The 16,944-nt window shown below is 43.3% G+C and overlaps 1 protein-coding gene across 1 annotated transcript in view; it reads left to right on the top strand.

The window, feature by feature from the left end:
• The window catches only part of PITRM1 (pitrilysin metallopeptidase 1), a 488,932-nt gene that overhangs the window by 399,865 nt on the left and 72,123 nt on the right, over positions 1–16,944 (top strand). The window contains exon 14 of the mRNA XM_053715675.1: positions 10,258–10,378. Within this exon, the coding sequence (XP_053571650.1) occupies positions 10,258–10,378 (121 nt within the window). The remainder of the gene's footprint in view (positions 1–10,257; positions 10,379–16,944) is intronic.

The following is a 16,944-nucleotide window of genomic DNA, read 5'->3' as shown; positions in this document are numbered from 1 at the left end:
CTAAGACCATTACAACTGTGCATGCTCAAACAGTGGAATGGGGACTATACAGACTTGTCTACAATGATTCAAGTAGATCAGAAGACCAGAGATTCACTCCGTTGGTGGCTGACCCTGGACCATCTGTCCCAGGGAATGAGCTTCCGCAGACCAGAGTGGGTCATTGTCACGACCGACGCCAGTCTAGTGGGCTGGGGCGCGGTCTGGGAATCCCTGAAAGCTCAGGGTCTATGGTCTCGGGAAGAGTCTCTTCTCCCGATAAACATTCTGGAACTGAGAGCGATATTCAATGCTCTCAGGGCTTGGCCTCAACTAGCAAAGGCCAGATTCATAAGGTTCCAATCAGACAACATGACGACCGTTGCGTATATCAATCATCAGGGGGGAACAAGGAGTTCCCTGGCGATGAAAGAAGTGACCAAAATAATTCAATGGGCGGAGGATCACTCCTGCCACCTGTCTGCAATCCACATCCCAGGTGTGGAAAACTGGGAGGCGGATTTTCTGAGTCGTCAGACATTCCATCCGGGGGAGTGGGAACTCCATCCGGAGATCTTTGCCCAAATAACTCAATTATGGGGCATTCCAGACATGGATCTGATGGCGTCTCGTCAGAACTTCAAGGTTCCTTGCTACGGGTCCAGATCCAGGGATCCCAAGGCGACTCTAGTAGATGCACTAGTAGCACCTTGGACCTTCAACCTAGCTTATGTATTTCCACCGTTTCCTCTCATTCCCAGGCTGGTAGCCAGGATCAATCAGGAGAGGGCCTCAGTGATCTTGATAGCTCCTGCGTGGCCACGCAGGACTTGGTATGCAGACCTGGTGAATATGTCATCGGTTCCACCATGGAAGCTACCTTTGAGACAGGACCTTCTTGTTCAGGGTCCATTCGAACATCCGAATCTGGTCTCCCTCCAGCTGACGGCTTGGAGATTGAACGCTTGATTCTATCGAAGCGTGGGTTTTCAGATTCTGTGATAGATACTCTGGTTCAGGCCAGAAAACCGGTAACTAGAAAGATTCACCATAAAATATGGAAAAGATATATCTGTTGGTGTGAATCCAAAGGATTCCCATGGAATAAGATAAAAATTCCTAAGATTCTCTCCTTTCTACAAGAAGGTTTGGAGAAAGGATTATCTGCAAGTTCTCTAAAGGGACAGATCTCTGCTTTATCTGTCTTACTACACAAAAGACTGGCAGCTGTGCCAGATGTTCAAGCATTTGTTCAGGCTCTGGTTAGGATCAAGCCTGTTTACAGACCTTTGACTCCTCCCTGGAGTCTAAATCTAGTTCTTTCAGTTCTTCAAGGGGTTCCGTTTGAACCTTTACATTCCATAGATATTAAGTTACTATCTTGGAAAGTTTTGTTTTTGGTTGCAATTTCTTCTGCTAGAAGAGTTTCAGAGTTATCTGCTCTGCAGTGTTCTCCGCCCTATCTGGTGTTCCATGCAGATAAGGTGGTTTTGCGTACTAAGCCTGGTTTTCTTCCTAAGGTTGTTTCTAACAAAAATATTAACCAGGAGATAGTTGTACCTTCTTTATGTCCAAATCCAGTTTCAAAGAAGGAACGTTTGTTACACAATTTGGACGTAGTCCGTACTCTAAAATTCTATTTAGAGGCTACAAAAGATTTCAGACAAACATCTTCCTTGTTTGTTGTTTATTCTGGTAAAAGGAGAGGTCAGAAAGCGACTTCTACCTCTCTTTCCTTTTGGCTTAAAAGCATCATCCGATTGGCTTATGAGACTGCCGGACGGCAGCCTCCTGAAAGAATCACAGCTCACTCCACTAGGGCTGTGGCTTCCACATGGGCCTTCAAGAACGAGGCTTCTGTTGACCAGATATGTAAGGCAGCGACTTGGTCTTCACTGCACACTTTTGCCAAATTTTACAAATTTGATACTTTTGCTTCTCCGGAGGCTATTTTTGGGAGAAAGGTTTTGCAAGCTGTGGTGCCTTCCGTTTAGGTAACCTGATTTGCTCCCTCCCTTCATCCGTGTCCTAAAGCTTTGGTATTGGTTCCCACAAGTAAGGATGACGCCGTGGACCGGACACACCAATGTTGGAGAAAACAGAATTTATGCTTACCTGATAAATTACTTTCTCCAACGGTGTGTCCGGTCCACGGCCCGCCCTGGTTTTTTTAATCAGGTCTGATGAATTATTTTTTCTAACTACAGTCACCACGGTACCATATGGTTTCTCCTATATATATTTCCTCCTGTCCGTCGGTCGAATGACTGGGGTGGGCGGAGCCTAGGAGGGACTATATGGCCAGCTTTGCTGGGACTCTTTGCCATTTCCTGTTGGGGAAGAGATATCCCACAAGTAAGGATGACGCCGTGGACCGGACACACCATTGGAGAAAGTAATTTATCAGGTAAGCATAAATTCAGTTTTTTCTTCCTACCTGTCAATTCGTACCTTTCTCCAACATAGGTGTGTCCGGTCCACGGCGTCATCCTTACTTGTGGGATATTCTCTTCCCCAACAGGAAATGGCAAAGAGCCCAGCAAAGCTGGTCACATGATCCCTCCTAGGCTCCGCCTACCCCAGTCATTCTCTTTGCCGTTGTACAGGCAACATCTCCACGGAGATGGCTTAGAGTTTTTCCCTATGGGATCCGGTAAGCCATGTTTATTACGATTGTAAATAAGGGCTTCACAAGGGCTTATTTAGACTGTAGACTTTTTTTGGGCTAAATCGATTGATATTAACACTTATTTAGCCTTGAGGAATCATTTATTCTGGGTATTTTGATATAATAATATCGGCAGGCACTGTTTTAGACACCTTATTCTTTAGGGGCTTTCCCAAAGCATAGGCAGAGTCTCATTTTCGCGCCGGTGTTGCGCACTTGTTTTTGAGAGGCATGGCATGCAGTCGCATGTGAGAGGAGCTCTGATACTTATAAAAGACTTCTGAAGGCGTCATTTGGTATCGTATTCCCCTTTGGGTTTGGTTGGGTCTCAGCAAAGCAGATACCAGGGACTGTAAAGGGGTTAAAGCTTAAAACGGCTCCGGTTCCGTTATTTTAAGGGTTAAAGCTTCCAAAATTGGTGTGCAATATTTTCAAGGCTTTAAGACACTGTGGTGAAAGTTTGGTGAATTTTGAACAATTCCTTCATGTTTTTTCGCAATTGCAGTAATAAAGTGTGTTCAGTTTAAAATTTAAAGTGACAGTAACGGTTTTATTTCAAAACGTTTTTTGTACTTTCTTATCAAGTTTATGCCTGTTTAACATGTCTGAACTACCAGATAGACTGTGTTCTGAATGTGGGGAAGCCAGAATTCCTATTCATTTAAATAAATGTGATTTATGTGATAATGACAATGATGCCCAAGATGATTCCTCAAGTGAGGGGAGTAAGCATGGTACTGCATCATTCCCTCCTTCGTCTACACGAGTCTTGCCCACTCAGGAGGCCCCTAGTACATCTAGCGCGCCAATACTCCTTACTATGCAACAATTAACGGCTGTAATGGATAATTCTGTCAAAAACATTTTAGCCAAAATGAACCCTTGTCAGCGTAAGCGTGGATGCTCTGTTTTAGTTACTGAAGAGCATGACGACGCTGATATTAATATCTCTGAAGGGCCCCTAACCCAATCTGAGGGGGCCAGGGAGGTTTTGTCTGAGGGAGAAATTACTGATTTAGGGAACATTTCTCAGCAGGCTGAATCTGATGTGATTACATTTAAATTTAAATTGGAACATCTCCGCATTTTGCTTAAGGAGGTATTATCCACTCTGGATGATTGTGAAAATTTGGTCATCCCAGAGAAACTATGTAAAATGGACAAGTTCCTAGAGGTGCCGGGGCTCCCAGAAGCTTTTCCTATACCCAAGCGGGTGGCGGACATTGTTAATAAAGAATGGGAAAGGCCCGGTATTCCTTTCGTCCCTCCCCCCATATTTAAAAAATTGTTTCCTATGGTCGACCCCAGAAAGGACTTATGGCAGTCAGTCCCCAAGGTCGAGGGAGCGGTTTCTACTTTAAACAAACGCACCACTATTCCCATAGAGGATAGTTGTGCTTTCAAAGATCCTATGGATAAAAAATTAGAAGGTTTGCTTAAAAAGATGTTTGTTCAGCAGGGTTACCTTCTACAACCCATTTCATGCATTGTCCCTGTCACTACAGCCGCATATTTCTGGTTTGATGAACTGATTAAGGTGCTCGATAGTGACTCTCCTCCTTATGAGGAGATTATGGACAGAATCAATGCTCTCAAATTGGCTAATTCTTTCACTCTAGACGCCTCTTTGCAATTGGCTAAGTTAGCGGCTAAGAATTCTGGGTTTGCTATTGTGGCGCGCAGAGCGCTTTGGTTGAAATCTTGGTCGGCTGATGCGTCTTCCAAGAACAAGCTACTAAACATTCCTTTCAAGGGGAAAACGCTGTTTGGTCCTGACTTGAAAGAGATTATCTCTGATATCACTGGGGGTAAGGGCCACGCCCTTCCTCAGGATCGGCCTTTCAAGGCAAAAAATAGACCTAATTTTCGTTCCTTTCGTAAAAACGGACCAGCCCAAGGTGCTACGTCCTCTAAGCAAGAGGGTAATACTTCTCAGGCCAAGCCAGCTTGGAGACCAATGCAAGGCTGGAACAAGGGAAAGCAGGCCAAGAAACCTGCCACTGCTACCAAGACAGCATGAAATATTGGCCCCCGATCCGGGACCGGATCTGGTGGGGGGCAGACTCTCTCTCTTCGCTCAGGCTTGGGCAAGAGATGTTCTGGATCCTTGGGCGCTAGAAATAGTCTCCCAGGGTTATCTTCTGGAATTCAAGGGACTTCCCCCAAGGGGGAGGTTCCACAGGTCTCAGTTGTCTTCAGACCACATAAAAAGACAGGCGTTCTTACATTGTGTAGAAGACCTGTTAAAAATGGGAGTGATTCATCCTGTTCCATTAAGAGAACAAGGGATGGGGTTCTACTCCAATCTGTTCATAGTTCCCAAAAAAGAGGGAACGTTCAGACCAATCCTAGATCTCAAGATCTTAAACAAAATTCTCAAGGTCCCATCGTTCAAGATGGAAACCATTCGAACTATCCTTCCTTCCATCCAGGAAGGTCAATTCATGACCACGGTGGATTTAAAGGATGCGTATCTACATATTCCTATCCACAAGGAACATCATCGGTTCCTAAGGTTTGCATTCCTGGACAAACATTACCAGTTCGTGGCGCTTCCTTTCGGATTAGCCACTGCTCCAAGGATTTTCACAAAGGTACTAGGGTCCCTTCTAGCGGTGCTAAGACCAAGGGGCATTGCAGTAGTACCTTACCTGGACGACATTCTGATTCAAGCGTCGTCCCTCCCTCGAGCAAAGGCTCACACGGACATCGTCCTGGCCTTTCTCAGATCTCACGGCTGGAAAGTGAACGTGGAAAAGAGTTCTCTATCCCCGTCAACAAGGGTTCCCTTCTTGGGAACAATTATAGATTCCTCAGAAATGAGGATTTTTCTAACAGAGGCCAGAATAACAAAGCTTCTGGACTCTTGTCGGATTCTTCATTCCGTTCCTCTTCCTTCCGTAGCTCAGTGCATGGAAGTGATCGGGTTGATGGTAGCGGCAATGGACATAGTTCCTTTTGCGCGCATTCATCTAAGACCATTACAACTGTGCATGCTCAGTCAGTGGAATGGGGACTATACAGACTTGTCTCCAAAGATACAAGTAAATCAGAGGACCAGAGACTCACTCCGTTGGTGGCTGTCCCTGGACAACCTGTCACAAGGGATGACATTCCGCAGACCAGAGTGGGTCATTGTCACGACCGACGCCAGTCTGACGGGCTGGGGCGCGGTCTGGGGATCCCTGAAAGCTCAGGGTCTTTGGTCTCGGGAAGAATCTCTTCTACCGATAAATATTCTGGAACTGAGAGCGATATTCAATGCTCTCAAGGCTTGGCCTCAGCTAGCAAGGACCAAGTTCATACGATTTCAATCAGACAACATGACGACTGTTGCGTACATCAACCATCAGGGGGGAACAAGGAGTTCCCTAGCGATGGAGGAAGTGACCAAGATTATTCTATGGGCGGAGTCTCACTCCTGCCACCTGTCTGCTATCCACATCCCGGGAGTGGAAAATTGGGAAGCGGATTTTCTGAGTCGTCAGACATTGCATCCGGGGGAGTGGGAACTCCATCCGGAAATCTTTGCCCTAGTCACTCAGCTGTGGGGCATTCCAGACATGGATCTGATGGCCTCTCGTCAGAACTTCAAAGTTCCCTGTTACGGGTCCAGATCCAGGGATCCCAAGGCGGCTCTAGTGGATGCACTAGTAGCACCTTGGACCTTCAAACTAGCTTATGTGTTTCCGCCGTTTCCTCTCATTCCCAGGCTGGTAGCCAGGATCAATCAGGAGAGGGCGTCGGTGATCTTGATAGCTCCTGCGTGGCCACGCAGGACTTGGTATGCAGATCTGGTGAATATGTCATCGGCTCCACCTTGGAAGCTACCTTTGAGACGAGACCTTCTTGTTCAGGGTCCGTTCGAACATCCGAATCTGGTTTCACTCCAGCTGACTGCCTGGAGATTGAACGCTTGATTTTATCGAAGCGAGGTTTCTCAGATTCTGTTATCGATACTCTTGTTCAGGCCAGAAAGCCTGTAACTAGAAAGATTTACCACAAAATTTGGAAAAAATATATCTGTTGGTGTGAATCTAAAGGATTCCCTTGGGACAAGGTTAAGATTCCTAGGATTCTATCCTTCCTTCAAGAAGGATTGGAAAAAGGATTATCGGCAAGTTCCCTGAAGGGACAGATTTCTGCCTTGTCGGTGTTACTTCACAAAAAGCTGGCAGCTGTGCCAGATGTTCAAGCCTTTGTTCAGGCTTTGGTTAGAATTAAGCCTGTTTACAAACCTTTGACTCCTCCCTGGAGTCTCAATTTGGTTCTTTCAGTTCTTCAGGGGGTTCCGTTTGAACCCTTACATTCCGTTGATATTAAGTTATTATCTTGGAAAGTTTTGTTTTTAGTTGCAATTTCTTCTGCTAGAAGAGTTTCAGAATTATCTGCTCTGCAGTGTTCCCCTCCTTATCTGGTGTTCCATGCAGATAAGGTGGTTTTACGTACTAAACCTGGTTTTCTTCCGAAAGTTGTTTCTAACAAAAACATTAACCAGGAGATTATCGTGCCTTCTCTGTGTCCGAAACCAGTTTCAAAGAAGGAACGTTTGTTGCACAATTTGGATGTTGTTCGCGCTCTAAAATTCTATTTAGATGCTACAAAGGATTTTAGACAAACATCTTCCTTGTTTGTTGTTTATTCAGGTAAAAGGAGAGGTCAAAAAGCAACTTCTACCTCTCTCTCTTTTTGGATTAAAAGCATCATCAGATTGGCTTACGAGACTGCCGGACGGCAGCCTCCCGAAAGAATCACAGCTCATTCCACTAGGGCTGTGGCTTCCACATGGGCCTTCAAGAACGAGGCTTCTGTTGATCAGATATGTAGGGCAGCGACTTGGTCTTCACTGCACACTTTTACCAAATTTTACAAGTTTGATACTTTTGCTTCTTCTGAGGCTATTTTTGGGAGAAAGGTTTTGCAAGCCGTGGTGCCTTCCATTTAGGTGACCTGATTTGCTCCCTCCCTTCATCCGTGTCCTAAAGCTTTGGTATTGGTTCCCACAAGTAAGGATGACGCCGTGGACCGGACACACCTATGTTGGAGAAAACAGAATTTATTTTTACCTGATAAATTTCTTTCTCCAACGGTGTGTCCGGTCCACGGCCCGCCCTGGTTTTTTTAATCAGGTCTGATAATTTCTTTTCTTTAACTACAGTCACCACGGTACCATATGGTTTCTCCTATGCTAATATTCCTCCTTAACGTCGGTCGAATGACTGGGGTAGGCGGAGCCTAGGAGGGATCATGTGACCAGCTTTGCTGGGCTCTTTGCCATTTCCTGTTGGGGAAGAGAATATCCCACAAGTAAGGATGACGCCGTGGACCGGACACACCGTTGGAGAAAGAAATTTATCAGGTAAACATAAATTCTGTTTTTAGTGTAGCCTTCTCTGGGGCCTCCTCTGCCCTGTCACCACTTTCTGTTGGGGTACCGCAAGGCTCTGTCCTCGGCCCCCTTTTTTTCTCAATCTACACGTCATTAGGTTCCCTAATTAAGTCCCATGGGTTCCAATATCATTAGTATGCCGACGACAACCAAATCTACTTTGCTGCACCAGACCTATATCCTTCCTTGCTAACCCGTGTCACTAACTGTCTTTCTCACATCTCTTCCTGGATGTCCTCTCACTACCTCAAGCTAAATCTCTCCAAAACTTGGCTCCTTATTTTCCCCCCTACTTCCAAAATCTCCACCCCCAATCTCTCTATAACTGTCGACAACTCCATCATTACCCCTACCCCACATGCCCGATGTCTTGGGGTTACACTTGGATCAGATCTTTCTTTCACTCCTCACATTCAGTCCTTGGCTAAATCCTGCCGCTTCCACCTTAACAGCATCTCTAAAATTAGACATTTCCTTACACAAGACACAACTAAGATTTTAATCCATTCTCTCATCCTTTCCCGCCTCGATTACTGCAACTCTATCCTCTCTGGTCTCCCCAGCTGCTGCCTAGCTCCTTTACAATCCATAATGAATGCTTCTGCGAAGCTCATCTTCCTTACACATCGCTCTTCATCTGCTGCACCTCTCTGCCAATCCCTTCACTGGCTTCCTCTTGCCTCCAGGATTAAACACAAAAGTCTCACTCTGACATACATAGCCCTCAACTGCACTGCTCCCCCCTATATCTCAGACATTGTCTCCAGATACTCTCCCTCCTGTCCCCTTCGCTCTGCTCATGACCTCCTACTCTCCTCCTCTCTTGTTACCTCCTCACACTCCCGCTTACAGGACCTCTCCAGACTGACTCCCATCTTGTGGAACTCTCTGCCTCGCTCCACAAGACTCTCCCCTAGTTTTGAAAACTTCAATTGCTCCCTAAAGACTCTACTGTTCAGCGATGCATACAACCTACACTAACCTTTCTTCATACCGTTTCCTCTCCTCCATTGCTATCCCCTTAAACCCCCTTAGCATGTAAGCCTAAGAGCCATGCTGTTTGTAGATCACCTTCTTAAGAGCTGACTACAACAGTGCGACTCTTGGCAGGGCTCTCTACCCGTCTGATCCCTATAAATGTTTCCTTGTATTCCGACTATGTTTATAGCGTTGCGGAATCTGTTGGTGCTTTACAAATAACTGATAAAAATAATAATTTGGACGTGGTTTGTGCCTTGAAGTTTTATCTTCAAGCTACTAAGGATTTTAGACAAACTTCTTCCTTGTTTGTGGCATATTCTTGGAAGCGTAAGGGCCAGAAGGTCTCTTCGACTTCCTTATCTTTTTGGTTGAGGAGTCTTATACGCTTAGCTTATGAGACAACGGGACATAGACCTCCTCAAAGAATTACGGTTCATTCTACTAGAGCAGGGGCTTCCTCTTGAGCCTTTAAGAACGAGGCTTCTGTGGATCAGATTTGTAAGGCGATTACCTGGTCCTCCTTACACACACTTTCTAAATTTCACAATTTTGCTGAAGCAGCCTTTCGGGGGAGAGGTTTTTGCACGCTGTGGTGCCCTCAGATTAGGGTCCGTCTCTCTTTTTGTTTCTCATGTTTTCATTCAGTGTCCTGTAGAGCTTGGGTATATGTTTCCCAACAGTAAGGAATGAAGCTGTGGACTCTCCTTATTAAGAAGGAAAGCATAAATTATGCTTACCAGATAATTTAATTTCCTTCTGTACAAGGAGAGTCTACGGCCCTCGGCAGAATGACTGGGGGGGATGGGGGAAGTGGGAGAGGTATTTAAGCCTTTGGCTGGGGTATCTTTGCCTCCTCCTGGTGGCCAGGTCCAGAATTTCCCAACAGTAAGGAATGAAGCCGTGGACTCTCCTTGTACAGAAGGAAATTAAAGTATCTAGAGTTCTGCTCTATAAACATTTTTAGTCAATAAAACTTGAATTCGTCTGGATAAAAGTAAATTATAAACTGCACACAAATTGAAAAAATACCCCTTAACTGTAAATGCTATATGTCTGGTATATAATAATAACCCAATTGGTTTGTGTAAACTCTGAGGAAGCAGCTTTTATAAACATTTTCAGAGTGATTGGGAATTTATATAAATCCAATTGTTTCCATCTCTTTACTTTTGAATAGTAATTTTCAATTTGTTTTTAATCATATTTAAAAAAATAAATAAAAAAAAACTATGTACCATAGGTGTTCAGTGAATGCCACGCCTCAGCAAATGTCCTCTGCATCAAAGGAAATAGAACATTTTTTGCTTGGAATCCATAGAAATAAAAAGGAACGCAAAGCTGTTCGTCCGCATGTTATTGTGGTAGGTAAGAATAAAGAATATACAATATTTCACAAGACATAAATTAAACAAATGCTTTACGTTGTTCACATTTTTTTTTTCAAGCTTTTAATGTTATAACAATTATTTGTGTATATAAATGTCTACTCGGCAACTCTCAAGGAGGTACTCTTAAAGGGATAATCTAGTCAAAATTAAACTTTAAAGGGACAGTAAAGTCATTTGAGACATTCATGATTTAGACAGAACATACAATTTTAAACAACCTACCAATTTACTTCTATTTTTTTATTTGCTTCCTTCTCTTGTTATCCTTTGTTGAAAGGTTTATCTAGGAAAGCTCAGGAGCAGCAGATAACCTAGGTTCTTGCTGCTGATTGATGACTGCATATATATATATATATATATATATATATATATATATATATATATATATACTGATTGCCAATGGCTCACCCATGTGTTCAGTTAGAAACCAGTAGTGCATTTCTGCTCCTTCAACAAATTATACCAATAGAATGAAGCAAATTTGATACTAGAAGGAAACTGGAAAGTTGTTTAAAATTGTATGTTCTATCTTAATCATGAAATAAAAATTTTGGGTTTCATGTCCCTTTAATGATTCAGATAAGGCATGCAATTTTAAACAACTTTACATTTTGCTTTATTCTGTTGGTATTATTTGTTGAAAGCTAAACCTAGTTAGGCTCATATGCTAATTTCTAAGCCCTTGAAGGCAGCTTTTTATCTCAGTGCATTTTGATCGTTTTTTTTACAGCTAGATAGAGCTAGTTCATGTGTGCCATATAGATAACATAGTGCAGAATTATGTAACATTATCTCAGAGACAGCTTTAAAAATCAAAAGATTTTAGAGATTTTAGCCCCAAAGTTACACTTGCCTCCTTTCCTCTCCAGGCTCTTCTGATCAGGTCTTCCTTTCAAAAGCGGTTTGCAGTCGCGCTGTCTAATGACAGAGTGCCTGATAGCGCTATTGAACTAAATGTAGCTCGCTCCTACTCTGGTCTGGTGGTCCACCACATGGCTTATTTTACTGACCACTCATGTAAAAAATGTAGCCAATATTAATCTAAAACTAGCCAGAATTAAAAAATATTACACTGCCCCACCATGCTAATATATACATATATATATATATATATATATACAGGGCGTATGTATTATAGCCTAGGCCAACAAGGCCGGTGCCTAGGGCAGCAGATTTGGGAAGGGCAGCACATCTACCCTATCCTCTCTCTAAAAGCCAGCACACAGTGCAGTGAGCGATAAAGTGCAGGCTTTTACAGAGAAGACGAGGCACGTGCGCTGATTAAGGTCGCTCTTCACGGGAACCGTTGCTTCATTTAGAGACACCAGCATTTTTGCAGTGGAAGCGTTCTTGGTGAGAAACTTGACCGGGGATATGCTTACAAGGTGAGGCTGGAGGAGAAGACCTTGTGCCAATATGCTGCCTCCCCTTGTCAGCTGTGGTGGGTCTGTGAGCCTAGTGCTTATTGCAGGTCTTAGTAACTAACAGACTGGATGCGTCTGTGTACTGCTTAGATCAGCTTGTGATGTCTAATCATAAACTCTCAGCGCTAATGTATGTTAGCTACTAATAGCTAGCTTTCTCTGCATTCATGAACCCACAGAGTTAAAAGTTTAATTACTTGAATGATGGTAATTTAATGTATGTTGTTGCATGTGAAGAGCAGTGATTGTTTCAAAGTGTATTCTTCTTTCCTTCCCTTCCTCTCTCAACTCCATCCCTCAACTCGCTCCCTTACTTCTTTCCCTTTTTCCCTCCCATCTTTCCCTTTCTTTTTAAAGACACGATGAGTCCATGGATTTCATCCTTACTTGTGGGATATTCACCTCCTGGTCAGCAGGAGGAGGCAAAGAGCACCACAGCAGAGCTGCTATATATAGCTCCTCCCTTCCCTCCCACCCCAGTCATTCTCTTTGCCTACGTTAGTGATAGGAAGAGGTAAAGTGAGGTGTTAGTATAGATTCTTCAATCAAGAGTTTATTATTTTTAAAGTAGTGCCAGAGTGTGCTGCTTTGTTCTGGGGTGTAGCTGTAGTCCATATCAGTCTCTACCGTAGAGCTTTTGGTGGCTTTAAAGCAATGGGAATTGGTGGGACATAATTCTCACTGCGCCTCCCATACATGTTTTGCTGCTCTGCCTGTAAAGTCTGAGGGAAGAGATACACTCAGTACTTTTTATTTCCTCAGGCCAATGTGAGGAGAAATTGAGGACCTCGCAAGCCGGGTGGGCTTCATTACTGCTGGGCAGCAATTTAAGGTAAGTGCTGATTTTTATTTCTGGGGACACAGAAAGATTGGCACTTTTTCTATACTGAGGGACACTAGATAACATTATCCCTAGGTGGGATGACATGTTGTTGGGCAGTACTTGCAGGCACTGGGCATGGATAAGTGGCTCTAATTTATTATTAACATCTGACAATGGCTTTGTTTTACTCTAACAAGCCGTCTGGAGGGTTAGTTTTATTCTCATGTTCGACCGCATGTATGGTGTGTCGCATGATAGATGTAATTTTTACTCCCCTGGACGTTTTATTATGCATAACTGATGGGAGGCTTATTTATTCCTTATTAGGATGGGCATTTGTTCTCCCGGCGGCTCCACAGCTATGCTGTGCGGCATGTTTGCCCGCCATTGTTTTGGGGTAATCTGTACTCCCATCGGCTTTATATAGGTTTTGTAGCCGACCGGGAGTTTTGCTTTTTGACTACCAAAGATTGTTTGGGGCAAGTTTTTCATCCGCCGCCTTTATGTAATACTAGTCGAATGGGATTATGGCCACCTTGATTCTCCCGGCTTTTGTTTCTAATAAATATTTAGCTGCCCGGGAGAGTTATGTCGTTAAGCCCACGATGGGTGGAGCTATACTACGCGTCTTGGCGCGTTTTTTTGCTTTTATCCGTTGTATCGGACAGCTCTGGAAAAACAAGAGACACAGTATGGGTCTTCTCTGCTGCATTTTTGTCACGCAGCAGAGGGACTTTACTCTAGTTTTAGAAGTCTTATTTCATACATACTATACAGTTGCCTTCTATTTCTTAGGCAATCTGGTGTCAAGTTTAGTAACACAGTAATCCTCATTTTCAGTCTCGGTACACTCTAGATATTTTACATATAGCTGTTATTGAAATAAACATTTTGCTAAGTTTTTTTCTACATGGCAAAAGAAAAGGTTACTGTTTAAAATTTAAAGAGACGGTACCATCTTTTAGGTGTTAACTTTCTGAGGTGTAAATACATTATGCAATATTTGCAGCCTAATATATGTTATTTCTGCACAGACATATAAAAGGTTACAGTTTAAAATTTAAAGAGACAGTACAAATTTCCAGTGTGTTAATTTTATTAAGAAATTCCAGCTGTTTATTTGTGTAAATTCATCCTTTGACTCAGGATGGACCAGGAAGCCTTACAAAAAAAAAAAAGTTACATCTTAAAATTTAAAGAGACAGTAACATTTTTATGTGTTCTTATTTATTAAAAAGTTCCAACTGTTTAGTTGAGAGATCTTTCATTGATAAGAACAACCTTGTTCTGATCCTACTCCTTTTTTAGGCACATGCTGCTTAGGAGTCTATTGACAAGGGTCAAGTTATGCCACAAATTTCTCCTAAGGTGTCCCAAAAAATTTATAGCCCACATGCAGTGCCCTGCGTTTCCTCTCTCACTCCTCCTGGAGTTATTTTGTATTTAATGCCTTTCCCACGCTGTAATAGGGAAAAAGGGGCTAGAAGACTTATTTTCAATCAATGAATAGTGTGATTGATTCGTTGTATCTGTTCCGAATGTTTCTTTCCTGTAACTGAAGGAGGATGATAGTTCGGTAGTATCTGATGAGGAATTCTCAGACTCAGATGGGGTAATACCTTTATCTGATCCTAAGCTTGTTGTCCTTCTGTCTTAGCTTGGATACCTACATTTGCTACTTGAGGAGGTTTTAGCTACCCTAGGTGATCACGACACTACCGGCGAAGTCTAGTCGTGAGAGTCCCGTAGGTTACACTAATATTGTGATGTGTCCTTCAGGGTGGAAGCATTTCTTGTACCAGATAGGACTATAGAATTTTTGTTAAGGCATGGGAGATGCCCTTTTTTCTCCTTCCATTACAATGGCCTAGTGGTTAACTTTGCTGCTTTAAAAGCTGAAGGTTGAGAGTTAAAATCCAGCTGCGACTATGTGTTCCACACAGTGAGTCCACTTTCACTGGTGGGTTACAAATAACCTCGTCTAAACCATGATTTGCAGGCTATCGAATTTGCCTTTAAAGGAATACGATAACTTGGCTGGATAAGATTCCACTCTAGCCTAGGGAGATACTATTCGCATTTAGGATAGTGGTTCTTTAAGGACTCTATGCAGGATAAAGACCCTATTGATAGGGTTTACATTGTCAACCTGCGGCTGGTATGACTACTGTCTCCAGAGCGGTGGCGTACTGGTTTGCTGTGTTGTCTGTTTCTATTGGACAGACATCCCTCTCGCAGGGATAGGTTAAGAGCCTTTAAGTTTGCAGTCTCCTTAATACAGAGGTTTATTACGTTGGGAGCTATGAGGCAGGCTTTGCAATATTGACCGCAGAGTTCTTTGGTAAGATCTTTGTCTGCGGATGTTTCATCTACAGGATAAGAAAAATAGCGTAAAGGGACGTCAGTTAATTTTGTTCCTTTCGGGATTCCTAGGGAAATCATTCCATTTCTCCCACACAAAAGCAGTTTTAGCTTTCCTGGAGACCCTATCAGACTTCGAATAGGGGAAGACAGTCCGAGAAGCCTGCTGTTGTAACAAAGACAGCATGAGGGGAGTGCACCGGATTCGTCAGGGGACAGGTTTTCCTTTTTTCTATCAGGCTTGGTTTTGTGATTTTGCTCCCTGGGGGGTGTACATTGTGTCCCAGGGGGAATACTAATTAGAGTTCATTATTTTTCTCCCAGTAGCAGTTTCCTGCTTTCTTGACATAATAGGGAGAGGCGTTCTTACACTGTGTACGGATCCTCTCCGACCTGGGGGTGACAATTCCTGGTCCAATGCAAGAATGAGGTCGGGGATACTATTCCTATCTGTCCGTGGTTCCCAAAGAGGTGGGAATCTTCAGACCTATTTTTAAATCCACTCAGGGTTCTTAGGGTGCCATATTTCAAGAGAGAAACTATTTTTCCATTCTTTCTTTGGTCCAAGGGGGTCAATTAAGACCACGGGGTGATTGAAGGATGCATTATAAATGCATGTTCTCCTCAACAAGGACTATCTTAATTTTCTAAGGTTTGTCTCTTCAAGACAAACATTTCTACTCGTGCCCTTTTTTTCGGCCTGGTCACAGTTCTCAGAATTTTCTCGAGGGTTCTGGGTTCTCTGTGGTACACCGATTGCGGAAAATCTGCAGTAACAACATTCTGGTTTAGACGCCTTCCTTTCAATGAGCAGGATTGTCCACGATTTTTTCTGTGTTCTAAGGTTAATTGGAAAACTATATTAGTTTCTCATCAATGAAGCTGACAGTCAGGTATTCAAGAATTTTTTCATTCAATTCTTGTTTAACTTGTCAGTCACATCTGTGGCTCAGTACAGCATTTAAGAATTCTTTGCTGTTATCTCTGGATATTTACTCCCAGGGAACTTGTTTTCAAAGTTCTTCTGGGTGAGTGGGCCAACAGTTAACCATCCTGTGAACTGGGGAACTGTTTGGGGCCTTCCAAGAGCAGGGAACATGGACTTGGGTGGAGTTTGTTCTTCCCATAAGCATTTGGAAGTTACGAGTGATCTTTGATCCTCTCTTAGCCTGACCTCCGTTATTCGGCGGGATTTATCAAGGTTAAGTTAGATTTTACTTCACCCATGGTGGGAACTAGGGCTGGGAGTGCTTTACAGCCTGATTCTCCTTGGGGTCAGTTGTAATTCTATTTCATGACTTCTCTTCAAAATGTTAAGCGCCTGAGGTGCGGATTGAGGGCCAAGATCCCTCAGGCTGTTTCTAATAGACGCCTTGGCTTTAACATGGATTTTCAATAATGGCATATTTAATTCCTCCATTTGTTTTTTCTCCTGGAGCCTTGGCTCGGACTAAGCAGGAGAGGGCATTGGTGATCCTCATTTCACTGGCGTGGCTCGCAGGATTGGTGTGCAGTCCTGGGGGACATGTCACATTTTCTACCTGGGACTTTCTGTGTAGGAAGGACCTGCTATGTCAGGGACCTTCTTTAAACGAAAATATTTTCCCTGAAGTTATATACTGGAAGATGGAAGCTTTACTTTGTGCCAGAGTAAATTAGTAACTGGTCATTGAGACCATGTCTAGAAAGATTCACCATAAGATATGGCGTAAATATCTTTTTTGGTGTGAATCCAAGGGCTACTCATGGAGTAGAGTTAGGATTCCCAGAATTTTGTCTTTTCTCCAAGAAGAATTGGAGAAGGGTTTATCGGCAAGTTATTGATGAGAGTGTGGTATAACCCAGCAAAAACCACACCCTTAGGGGGCGCCTCCAAACACAAATGACAAAAAATAGTAGTGTGAAAGGAAAAAGAGAAAATGGATATACAA

The sequence above is a fragment of the Bombina bombina genome, chromosome 5 (genome assembly GCF_027579735.1).
Source record: "Bombina bombina isolate aBomBom1 chromosome 5, aBomBom1.pri, whole genome shotgun sequence".
Classification (NCBI taxonomy): domain Eukaryota; kingdom Metazoa; phylum Chordata; class Amphibia; order Anura; family Bombinatoridae; genus Bombina; species Bombina bombina.
Note: the sequence above shows the minus strand (reverse complement) of the source record. Positions and strands in the feature narration are given on the sequence as shown.